A 13,027-nucleotide genomic window follows, 5' to 3' on the forward strand; every position below is an offset into this window, starting at 1 on the left:
GAAGGCTCCATTATGGTCTGTGATGCTAAAGGGCTGTACACTGATGAGAGCGGAAATCTCAGTGATGGCGAGGGAGAAGGAAGTGAAGTTCACAGCTAAGTGAGGTAGAGAGAGAGAGAGAGAGAGAGAGAGAGAGAGAGAGAGAGAGAGAGAGGCGAAGCTGCTAAGTCCAGATAACACGGCCAAGGAAACTCAGACGGAGCCGTAGGAAGCAGTCACTACTAAGACATGCTCCTTCATGTTGTTTACGTTCTAAGCGTTCATTCAAACCATATTCTTTCAAGCCACCAGCTTAGCACTCAAGTGTAGAACAAATGATGCGGGGAGGTGGGTGGGGGGTGGCTATAAAGCAGTATTTCTATGAACATACAATGAAGTGAACAAAATAAAATGACAATGAACAACATTGATATGAACAAACTGACATTCGGCTATTGTTCTGTTTGGATACAGGCAGCGCAATTAGATAATGAATGCATTGATGACTGGCATTCAAAAGCATTCAGTCAGGCTTCCAGCGAACACTGCTTTTATATGTTCAGCAGTGGCCAGCTGAAGACAACGAATGCAGCGTGACTGCTGTACAGAGCCGTGGCCGAGAGCTGGGTTGAGCTCTTTGTGTTACTCAGAATATGATACTATGGTCTGTGGTCGAGCAAAGGATGAACCCCTAAGGTTAATGTACCATGACCCCATGTCCAGAGAGGATGCGTGTGTGTGTGTTTGTGTGTGTGTGTGTGTGTGTGTGTGTGTGTGTGTGTGTGTGTGTGTGTGTGTGTGTGTGTGTGTGTGTGTGTGTGTGTGTGTGTGTGTGTGTGTGTGTGTGTGTGTGTGTGTGTGTACACATGGTCATGTGCGTGCATGTGCGTGTGTGTGTGTGTTGGTTCCCTGTGTTGGGCAGAAATGAAAGCCTGTGGGCCCTGAAGATCGAAGCAGGTGTATCTACTTCTGTGTATTGTGGGTTTATGTATTGTTTAGTGTGGGCTGTTTTTAATTATTTTGATAAGGCACAAGACGTTATTTTAAAGCTATTTCCCATGCCGGTGACCTTTAGAGAACTTGTTATTACAACCAATAAATGTGCACTAAAAGCCATGATGAGTATATTTTGGAAGAAGTCGTTGGAATAAGAAAACACATACCAACTATATGACAGACCCCCACACACACACACACACACACACACACACACACACACACACACGCACACACACACGCACACACACACACACACACACACACACACACACACACGCACACACACACACACACGCACAAATGCACGTACAGACACACACACACACACACACACACACACACACACACACACACTAAGATGTTCTCACTCCATTAGGGCAATGAAATGGATAGTTTACATTATAGCAATATAATGGCTGACAAAACATTTCCCTTATATTGCTGAGCTCCCATACAATCAAAAAGGGGGGGTGGGCTGTAAAAAGAGACAAAACGGAAAGTTATACATAAGGGGGAGAAGGTTTATTTTGGTTTTTAAAAAGAGCTTTTGCTTTAACCTCACAACCTCTCCCTCTTCGCCTACTTACCGCTCGAAGAACACGACTTCTCCTCCTTGACTTGGTGATTAACCCCCCTCTCTCTCTCTCGCTCTCTCTCTCTCTCTCTCTCTCTCTCTCTCTCTCTCTCTCTCTCTCTCTCTCTCTCTCTCTCTCTCTCCCTCTCTCTCTCTCTCTCTCTCTCTCTCTCTCTCCCTCTCTCTTTATGTGTGTGCTTGTGTGTGATTCTGTGGCTTTTTGTTTGTTTCTTTGTGTCTCCATCTGTGTGTGTGTGTGTGTGTGTGTGTGTGTGTGTGTGTGTGTGTGTGTGTGTGTGTGTGTGTGTGTGTGTGTGTGTGTGTGTGTGTGTGTGTGTGTGTGTGTGTCTGTGTGAGTGAGTGAGTGAGTGAGTGAGTGAGTGAGTGAGTGAGTGAGTGAGTGAGTGAGTGAGTGAGTGCGTGCGTGCGTGCGATCGTGTGTGCGTGCGTGCGTGTGTGTGTTTGGAGACAAGGCGTAAATGGTGTCCGGGTCAGAGTCTGGTGAATACTAAGAGTTTGTGAATGATTAATGGCATGACCCAAGGCTAAGAAACACACACACTCATACTCACACACACATAAATGGACCCACACACCTTGCCAGACAGACAGACAGACACACACTCATGCACAAATGGACAAACAAACACACACACACACAAGCACACACACAAATGGCCTGGTCATGGTCATTATAAATATTTAGAATCTCTGTCAGTGCAACTAAACAGTGCTCCAAAACAAATGTGTTTGTGTTTCATTGAACCTGTGCACGAGAGCAATAAAGACTGGAGAGGAAGGATCTAGTCAATTCAAATGTGTCCAACATCTCTTTCTAACCTCCACAGCCCAAACTTTGTGAAAGACACAGAACTCTGTAAGGAAAGCATAAGCTTAAAGGCTGACCAAGATGTAATGATGGCATACACAAAGGGAAAAAAACACATTGCGGGTTAATCCCTCTGATATTGTATACTGTATACTGTATACTGTATACTAGAGTCATTGGCAGGTCAGCGTGCATGTGCACGTGAGTGCATACATGCATGTGTGAGTGTGTTTGCATGCATGTGTAAGTGTGTTTACATGCATGTGTGAGTGGTGTGCGTTCCTTTGCTTTGGTTAATGCTAATGTCTATGTAAGTTGATCCGCTGTTCTGGATTCCCCTGCTAAACATAGCCAGCTGACTGCCACCAGCTACGGCTCAGTGGTCATCAATGCAGCAGGCTGAGAGGAGGGCTCTGCTTTGGGCTGAAGCAGGTCCTCTGGAATGGGACGGGGCGGCGTCGGTACATCTCCCCCTCAGGTGCTCATTCTACCGTGGACGTCCATAGGATCATCCGGTAGACCTACAGATTCAACCCCAACGGTGGCCCTGTTAGCTTTGGGCCGTGCAGTCTCGGGGGTTAAGAGAGGCCAGAGCGATAGGGTTATAAACAGACGCCATTTGATCTAGTGCCCGGTCACGCAGTCAATGCAGGGGAGCTCAAGCAGTGAGCAAACACATAAGGGGTAACCTCGCCGACCTCATTTACACCCTTGGGCGTCTACTGAGAATTCCCTGGGAATTGACAGAGGACCCCAAAGAACTCATCCAATTTTTATTCTGCAGTTCAGTTTCACTGTGTGCGTCTGTGTGTGTATGTGTATGTGTATGCGTGTGTGTCTTTGTACTTGCACAGTGTGTGTATGTCTTTGTACTCGCAGTGTCGTGTGTGTGTGTGTGTGTGTGTGTGTGTGTGTGTGTGTGTGTGTGTGTGTGTGTGTGTGTGTGTGTGTGTGTGTGTGTGTGTGTGTGTGTGTGTGTGTGTGTGTGTGTGTGTGTGTCTGTGTGTGTGTGTGTGTGTGTGTGCGGGGGAGTGCTAACTGTCGTCTATATATCTCTCTCTCTCTCCCTCTCAGACACTCACTTCACACTTTCACACACAAAGATTCATATGAATTGCGCCCATTGTGATGGCACCCACAGTAATTACATTGCTGTTCTGCTGGCCTTCTGTCGCACCACAACACTGTCCCACAGTGACCACACATTCCTCAATGGGTCACTGTGCACCGCAGTGCCACGAGGTCCACACAGTTTAACTTTGCTTCGAGGCTTCCACACCCATCACTGTCGTTCACCCCATCCATGTTCTCTGGTTCAGCTTCTACTCTGCATGGACTCTTGGTTCATGCATGCACATCTGTTGACTTTTGTACATATACTCAATCCCCGCCATCCGCTTCGGACAGGAAGTGAGCGTAGCCACTTCCCTTTTTTGATGGTGGAGTGGGACTCCCAAAAACGGTGCCCTTTGGCCTCTACAAATGTGGCGCACAGGGCCGGGCCAAACTGTATGTATTATTAATGATGGCCAAAATTCCACACATGAAAGGCATGCTTTGTGGTGGGGATAAAAGACTGCTGTGTCTTTGCTCGCGCTCCCTCTTTCTCCCTCAAACATCTCCCTTTTCTTTCCTGTCTAATGCCTCATTCAGCTGTTTCCTCCGGTCCCTTATGATGTATTCTCTTGTTCTTAGTTCCTCTTTTTTCAGGCGCTTTGTGAAGCAGGTCAAAGGAGTGTGGGCTCCTCCACAGATGGCTTCAGCTTTGTGCGTGAGGGGGTTAGCACTGGACTTGGCACACACACACTCCAACCTTTCACTACTTCCTTGGGTATTTATTCTTTATGTTGAGTGCGTCCACAGCCTCAGCCATAGACAAACGGACACCACTTAGATAGTTCATGCATTGAAATGTGAGTTTGAAATGGATGCTCTGTCAAATTTGGATAAATGTAACTTGGACATCTTAGTCTAGGTACTGCCAATAGGCTGTGGGATCAAACCAGGTAGACTGGGCATCAAACCCAGTACCCTTTGGTTAGAGGTCTAGCCACTTGCTATTACACTATCCGCCCCAAATATTAATACGAATGCACAATTACATCTTTTGGAAATAAAAAAGATTGTTTTTAAAAAAGATATACATAATTGTATTTTATTCTTTACCTTTCCTAATAAAAACCATCTCAATCTTCTGTGACCTGATGCGACGGCCCATCAACCGGCACTGTAACCCTGCTGCCCTCCACTGGAAAATCCAGAGTACTGCAGTAGGGCTCTATGAAAACTATTAGCGTGCATGATCTTTTGAAAAGGTGTCTTCCATTTCTCACTCATCGAAAAATCAGTCAAGGACAAATCTGGGCTAAAGATAAAATAATTGAAAAAGCAGCAACATGAGACGATGGAACCAGCTGGACGGCTATCTGATAATTGCTTTAGGGTCAAATGGTTGGTGACGGTAAAACAAACTACCCCAGACCGAAGAATAAATGATATCCAATTACATTCATAATTCATAATAAGTATAACAAAGAACTCCGCACGCCTCTCGCCTCAAAGCACTTGCAGTGGTGAATACTAGCCACAAGATGGCCTTGGAGAGCAATCCCTTGACAATGCTTCGAAGACCTTGGATTGAGATTTTGAATGCACGCTTCGTTTCAACTGAAATATGCATTAAATCATAAAGAATAATAGACATTGCCGGGAGACATGTTTGAAATACCAATAGATACATGTAAACAATTAATTCAAGGTCGCCTTTCCACATTGTGTGCTGTGTCCCTAGAACCCGAATTCTGATAATGAATATATTATTATGATTTGTTGTTAACATGCACATGGGATTAAGGGTTGGAGCTGAGCGGGTTCAACAACCCCCTTCTAGAATGTACTACATGTAGCTAAGACACATTTGTTGTTCCCTTTTCCCTTCCTTGTTATTTGTGGTTTCGTTATTATTATGTAGACTAAAGTGCTGTCACAGTATCTAGTCTTTGTTATTTTGCTCCTGTATTTCCCTCTAAAGAGGAACATATGACGAGCTAATGTTTACCTAGAGGGAGATGAGAAGCTTCTGGATCTATGGAAGAAGACCTATGAGCCACTAAGAAACTTGTACAAATTACTATTCTATGTATACAGAATAATCATTATAGACAGCAGGTATGTTCATGTAAGAATTATTCCACAAAGGCAGTTTGGGGCATTTAGTGTCATTACATGTATGAGACACTTTCTCCGTATCTATCATGGCTTGCCAGCTACAAAGGTACATGGTGTACCTAATAAACTGGCAAATGATTGCTCACGACAGTTGAAGTCTATCAAGACAGTGCAATCAAAGTTCAAGGCCATGAAAGAACACCATGAAATAAAATGAGGGCAAGGTAATTTCCAATTACTTCAATTACATTCAACAGGGAATTATATCCAAACTGCAACTCAATTCACACTTTGCCAACTTCAAAACTTTAAATCCTTGTTTATTTTATATTGAATTGAACTTATCTAGGCAACCCGGCCTCTGTGTCCTCATTGTTCTGAAATGAAAGAGAAAATGACTGCGTGACCTCTCCTTAATTAATCATTATATCATACAACACCATCATCGTCATTTCCCCCCAGTCAAGACGTCCTGGTTGGGGGTATGTGTACTGATTCTCGGGGTGTCACTCTACACACCTCACCTCCAGCGCCACAATGGAGAGCTGTTAGTTTCCACACACACAACCCCACTGAACTCCCTGCTCAGTGTGTTGTACGGCAGGCAGCGTGTCATAAGGCCAGCAACGCTGCCACGTTCGTGAATGAAAATCCTTGTCAGTAATTAGCATCACCACCTTGATGACTCCACAGAATGTTGATTCCACTGCTTAGGAAATTCAAAGCGATGCATTGCAACCATGTGACAATCACATCACAAGGCTCTAATAGGACCCCCCCCCCCCCTTCCCCACTCTCTCTACATTCTAACCCAAACACACACACACACACGCACACACACAAAGACCATTCTCCCCCATTGTCTGTGTGTTTTTTTGTGATGGGATCGAGGCTGACTGGCTGCAAGGCACTTTGTCTGACCACATGACAGGCCAATCCACATGTTTTTTCCCTCCAGTCAAAAGTATTGAGTTATAGTAGCGGTGTGTGTGTGTTGGTGTGTTTGTGTGTGTGTATGTGTGTGTGTGTGTGAGAGCGATTGTGTGTGTGCGTGTGTATGTCTGTGCGTCTGTGCTTGTCGGAGCAATTGTGTATCGTGTATTGTGGGTTTGTTTGCTTTTTTGTGTGTGTACATGTGTGTGTGTGTGGTGTGTGCGGGTGTAATTGGGTGTGTGTGCGAGTGTTTGTGTGTTTGTGGGTGTACTTGTATGCATGCATATATGTGTGCATGTGTGCTTGTGCAAGCTAGTGTGTCTGTGTGTGTGTGTGTGTGTGTGTGTGTGTGTGTGTGTGTGTGTGTGTGTGTGTGTGTGTGTGTGTGTGTTTTGAGCGTGTGTGTACGGCTCATCTCATTGACGGCTCAACTCACACCCTATGATATGAGCATAGATTAAAATGATATTGATTTGATGCTATCATCACCGCCGCAGCGCCCAGGAGGGCCATGCAGTCATGTAGCAGTGATGAGGTCAGAATGAAGCTTAATCATGAATGAGTTGGGTTGATGTGTAATGATCAATTAAAAACACACACACACACACACACACACACACACACACACACACACACACACACACACACACACACACACACACACACACACACACACACACACACACACACACACACACACACACACACACACACACATCACATCCCCGGTGAACCCAGACAAAATGTTACCACATTGAACTTTGCTTGTGTATTTCCTAGACATTGGGACATGTTGTTACATAGAACCAGGTGAGCAGGAAGGAGTCAGAGCTAAGTAGAATGTGCACACAGCAAGGTGGTATGAATTCCAGTCAACAATGAAACAGGATGAAAAGGAATATCACATGCACTGGGTAATGAGGAACTCAAAATGATACTGGTTGAGTGCGTAGTTTGTAACTGCGAATGTTTGAGTACCTCGTCAAGACAAACAATGTGTTTGGCAAGGTTGGGGTAATGCTAACCTGAGGCTGATGTCATGACTCACTTCCTCTTAATTTGCGGTGACAGTCAGCTGTTCTACAATATGCTTAGTTGAAACCGAGCTGCACATGTTCAAGCGGAATAATACTACAAAGAACACTTACAGGAACTTGAATAAAAAATGTTGTGGTTATTATGATTAGTACTATCATCAACATTGTCATTGTCCCTCACAATACATAAATAAACAAAATAAATAATGTTTATTACGTTTAATGGTTGTTACAAAAACAAATGACAATACCCAATGCCACACATTTCAAAGAAACTTGGAAAGTTGATTCATGGAACATGAATCATAAACGACCAGGAAAACATCCACCTATGACTCAAGCAGCAGCTTGCAGATTAGCTATGTCGAAACTAGGTGTGACAGGTTCGAGCGGCACTTGGGTCGCTGGCACTGGGTTAACAGTTGCACTGCACCTTTAATAAAACGGCGGAGCGGACCGTTGGGTGAGTGACGTGAGACGCAGACTGCGTGCTGAGTGTGGGCAGGAAGAGAGCGCGCGCGGCGGCGGTTGTACCACTTTAACGACTACGAGAACCGTGAACATTACCGTGTGATATATATATACTCCTGGGGTTCAACATGCCACTCTGTTAACGCTGGGTTTGCGTTCTTAACCCCTGTTCAATTCGCACATTTGAACAGACATTGTGCGACCACGCCCCGTTATCCACGTCTAGCCCCACCGGAAAACCGCTCGTGGAGGCACAACGAGCGGCGCTGCGTGCCATTTGAAACACAGCAGGGCTGCGGCGGGCTCGCGGCTTCGGAGTGCGTTCCAAAAGGAAGCCGAGAAGGAGGAGGAGAGGAGAGGATAGAAGCCTGAGTGGGGCTTCTTCTTGAGTGCCTGCTGAACCATGAGAGAATACAAAGTGGTGGTTCTGGGTTCCGGAGGAGTTGGCAAATCTGCCATCACTGTCCAGTTCGTGACGGGTTCATTCATAGAGAAGTACGACCCCACGATAGAGGACTTCTACAGGAAGGAGATCGAGGTGGACTCCTCGCCGTCCGTCCTGGAGATCCTGGACACGGCGGGCACGGAGCAGTTCGCGTCTATGCGGGACCTGTACATTAAAAACGGCCAGGGGTTCATCCTGGTGTACAGCCTGGTGAACCAGCAGAGCTTCCAAGACATCAAGCCCATGAGAGACCAGATCATCCGGGTGAAGAGGTACGAGAGGGTGCCCATGATCCTAGTCGGCAACAAGGTGGACCTGGAGGGGGAGAGAGAAGTGTCGTCAGGGGAGGGGAAGGCTCTGGCGGACGAGTGGAAATGCCCGTTCATGGAGACCTCAGCCAAAAATAAGAGCTCTGTGGACGAACTGTTTGCAGAGATAGTCCGGCAGATGAACTATGCCTCTACACCCAATGGCGACGACCAGTGCTGCTCGTCTTGTGTCATTCTTTAAAAAAGGACAATATCAACGTTTTTTTGTTGTTATGGTCAAATGGCAATGGTAAGTGATGCATTCAAAATACTCTTATCATGTGTAGCCTCATCAGAAGCTCTTATGTTAAACTGTGACATTAGAATATGATGACTGCTGTCTGTTTTTGTGCCACAGTGGTTGTATTTGATCACCTGTTCACATCAGTACACAACAGTTAGAACAGCTTCAGCCAGCCTTCACTTGCAGGCTTTTGTTAAGCAGGATGCTGTTGCTAGCACGTTTGCACAAGCAGCCAGTTGGGTAAAGACCAACTGACAGACCAAAGTAAGCAGTGGAATCCATAAATCTGAAATTCTCATTTAACCAGCGGGAAAATGTGTATTTGCCGACAGCGTTTTCTTTAAGAGAACGTATGAGAACCAGGATAGCAGGGTGAGGGGATAGGCTGTGCTGCTCCTCCTACAGAAGGTGCTAACAGCCTTGGGAGGAGGGCCATGTCTTGGGCCAGTGTGCCTCTCGCCTGGAGGCAGCCCTGGTTAATTTATGACGTTTGTTTTGTCCCTTTTCTGTGGCAGTTTGTTGCAGGAAGTCCGTGCCGTTGAGTTCTTCTTCTTCGTGTCTCACCCCAGCTTTAGAGGAATGCTGAGCGAGGAGGAGGAGGAGGAGGAGGAGGAGGAGGAGGAGCGAGAGGAGGGGAGCGTGAGAGGAGAGGAGAGGGCTCCACCCCTCAGCAGATCGGCTGGCTTGGACTCTCTGTGTGCAGGAGGATCAATGTCCCACCATGGATACCAACACAGTATCGAGTCCATAGTTTCCACTGCCCTCGACTGCACTTCCACGTTACAACTGGAAACGTCTCCCTAGCCCCCCCCCCCCCCCCCCCCCCCCAAGCCAACCTCACCGCCCCCCTCAAATGGCAGAGATGTGGACCAGAACCCCTAAGAACACATAGTGATGGATATTTGTGCTCCAGACGACGACGCGACTAGAGACAAGAGTATATTTTGTTAAATAGCTGTGCATATTACGAGGAGGTGGAACAGAATTCTCGGCCGCCATTTCCCCCCTACCACCCGAACACGCTGTCCCACGAACACGGAGCCAACATCGTTCCACGAACCCTCCCACCCCCAATCCCCCCCCCCCCCCCCCCCCCCCCAGCTACCCCCCAGCTTGTGTACGTTCGATGGTCGCTGCTCCGAATAACACCGTCCGTCCGTCCCCCGCCCCGAAGTCAAAGACTCTGACATCGCTTGAACCGGCGGGGATGGGCCACCGCGAGGGAGAAGGGAGCGTTGGCGTGTGGGGGGGGGACCTCAACTGGAGCGAAACGGAGTGGGGGGGGGGGGGGGGGGGCGGTGACCTCTTGACCTGACCGCCCGTGTGTCGAGTGCCTTTCCATAACAGATCAGCTGTTCTGACTTTGTGCCAACTCCCCCAGTATCAGCCACCACCACTACCCCTGCCCCCCCTCCCCCGGACACACAGAGACACACACACTCCTCCACACGTAATCTTAGAAGGGGTGGTGGCATTAACAAGAATATATATATTATATATATTTAAAACAAAATTGAAAACTATCGGCTTTCTTTTGTTAATGGAGATTTTTAGTTTCCATCGTGAGTTTGCCTTTTTATTTTTAAAGACTATTGAACTCGTTCTAGTCTGAAACGCACAGGTACTGAAACCCTTACACTTGATAACGATGGACGCGTTAATCTACCGAAATCTGTTTTGTTTTTGGTTCTTAACAGGATGTGTGACAATGTACCTTTGACAGATTTAACCTGATTGTAAGTGAAATTTCAGGCCATGCTTTTTCCACAGTGGTCTGCCTGTTTAAAAAAAAAAAACATAACAAAAACAAAGACTTTTAATACAAATTGCATTTCTTACAAAACGGGGCCATGCTGTGTGTTCATTCTCAACGGTGTTTGTTTTTACTGTCCTTGTGCCTGCATATTTTCCTAACATAGCTGTTTGACTGGCAAAACAGAGGCAATGACCAGTGTTTCCATTCAATAATGTGTAATAACAATCACTCTAACTTCGGAGACAGCCATACAGTCATCAGTGGACCAAAAAGTTTACAAGAATATCCATGCTAATCCATTTATAATGGACTCTTCCTCAGCCTCGGGTAACAATAGAGAATAAACCTGAATACCTGCCCTATAGCCACTCATCATACATCCACCTACCTACACATGTATATTAATATTTATATATATAATCATATCCGTGCGTCGGATGCATAATCCACTGTACAGACAGTGGAGGTTGGTGCAGTTCAAGAGAAACACGTCTCTGTGTTGGTGTCGAGTATTTCTGCCCGCGAGCCTTGGGTCTGAGTGCAGCGTGTGGGTGTTGTTGTGTAACAGGGAGACTGGCTCTCCAGATCCGTCACCGCCGCCTCGCTGGGGATTACAAGCCGTACCCTGGTTCGGACCGCAAGGCACCGCTGCTACACACAGCCCAGCTCCCTGGGTTTTGTTTGGACGGGGCTCGGCCCGTACATGACTTCCATTAGGCCTTTGTTTTACTTGTTTAGTTTCCGTTTCTCCCACCGGGTGCTGCCTGTGATGTCTGTTTTGTGTGAGTAAGGAGTCTGCTTATGCTCCCCCAGACCGATGCCTGCCTCTTGACACACAGACACTAGATCGGTACACGTGTACGTACAGTATTCACATGCACTGTACGTTAACAGCTCGGCGCCGAGACGTACGCCGAGATAGGCATCGGTGTCACATGTCCCCGAAGTCCTTGTGGCTGCGTCGGTTTATGTGACTTGAATGGTGGTGGAGGCGGTGGTGGAGCGGTTTAGAGTTCAATGCTGGTGTTCTGACATTCTAGAAAGTGCGTGAAATGTCAGAGTTCTAAACAATGGTGGCTAGCTAGACTGCGACTCATTCTGAACAATATGGAGACTCAGATGTTGGCGTTCAGAGGTCCGTGCCCGCTGTGTGCGTGTGTTCGTTTCCTCTTGGTGAAGGAGCACAGAAAAAGGAGTAGGAAGAGAAACTTTGAAAAAACCATGCGCCATGTATTTGTGTTAGTCGCTCTCTCTCTCTGGGGCTCTCTCTCTCGTGCTCTCTCTCTCGCTTGTGCTCTTCTCTCTCTCTCTCTCTCTCTCTCTCTCTCTCGGTGGTGAGACACCATAAACAAAAACCCTTTCACCCTCTAGCTTCACCGCATTGTATTCAATCGCTTCCGGTCACTCTGTTCCCGCACTGCTTCTGTCGTGTCTTTATATGTCCGTCACAGTCCTCGGATCGGTATAACATGAGGCTAGCCTGCCGGGTTCAGGGTGTGGTCATAGCTATCCCATAATCATCTCTGCCCCTAAAGGGAACTTGGAGGTCTGATTGCAGACATGTCTGTTCCAAGGCCTCCCGACAGACCATGTGATTAGACATGCTCGAGGCCACGGCCGCACGCCACGCTAATAGCCCTGCCCACGTCTATAAGTCATGTATGTGGATGAGATAAGTTACTATAGCTGTGCTCCAGATACTGTTGCTAGGGCCCTCCCCCCAAACCCCATGTACCCCCAGGAACTCCCCAACTGCTGCTCGGCTTCAATCACTTGCTGTCGTGCTCGCATCAGATAGCAGAAGAATTTGCCCTTTGGAGATCAACGCAGAAGAAGGACTCTAGGGCGAGTTCCTGTTTTGTGTGCTCTTTCTTCCCTGCAGAGAGGTTGCAGGTGAGGAACCACTCACTTCCTCCTTTGGCTGCCGCTAATGAACTCTGTGCACCAGAAGGCCCATTGGTGTTGCCGGCCGCTTGCATGCTAATCAAAGCGCCATTCACGGGCGCTTATTCAACCCAGGCAGGCCACCGCTAGTAACGTCCTACTGTGGCAGAAAAGGGAAGTCTGGCGAGTCAATGGTCTGGCTGCATGGTCATGGGAGCCAGTCTTGTGATGTGGTTGCTATAGTTAAGATGGAGGGGGGGGCTTTGTGACCCCACTCAGTCAGAGCCACTGTTGCAATGGGGGGATTGAAACCAAAGGGTCTATTTCTGTGTTTCAGTACATAGTTGTCTGATCTCAAATATGTATTTTGTGCGCATAATAGGAAATATGGGTACGTCCC

At 47.1% G+C, this 13,027-nt stretch overlaps 1 protein-coding gene across 2 annotated transcripts; it reads left to right on the forward strand.

Annotated features, from left to right (window-relative positions):
* Window positions 1-7,937: 7,937 nt before the first annotated feature.
* LOC132474228 (ras-related protein Rap-2b) lies at window positions 7,938-10,830 on the forward strand. 2 transcript variants are annotated; one of them, XM_060074789.1, is made up of 2 exons: window positions 7,938-8,993; window positions 9,557-10,830. In XM_060074789.1, the coding sequence occupies exon 1, from the start codon at window positions 8,394-8,396 to the stop codon at window positions 8,943-8,945; it is 552 nt and encodes a 183-aa protein (XP_059930772.1). In that variant the 5' UTR covers window positions 7,938-8,393; the 3' UTR covers window positions 8,946-8,993; window positions 9,557-10,830. The 2 variants fall into 2 exon arrangements, with proteins under 2 accessions (XP_059930772.1, XP_059930771.1); XM_060074788.1 differs by having other exon boundaries at window positions 7,941-8,993; window positions 9,503-10,830.
* Window positions 10,831-13,027: the final 2,197 nt, after the last annotated feature.

This window comes from Gadus macrocephalus, chromosome 16, assembly GCF_031168955.1.
Source record: "Gadus macrocephalus chromosome 16, ASM3116895v1".
Classification (NCBI taxonomy): Eukaryota; Metazoa; Chordata; class Actinopteri; order Gadiformes; family Gadidae; genus Gadus; species Gadus macrocephalus.

Excerpts from the sequence above, each read along its gene's own strand:
- LOC132474228 (XM_060074789.1), top strand. The coding sequence starts at position 8,394 with ATGAGAGAATACAAAGTGGTGGTTCTGGGTTCCGGAGGAGTTGGCAAA.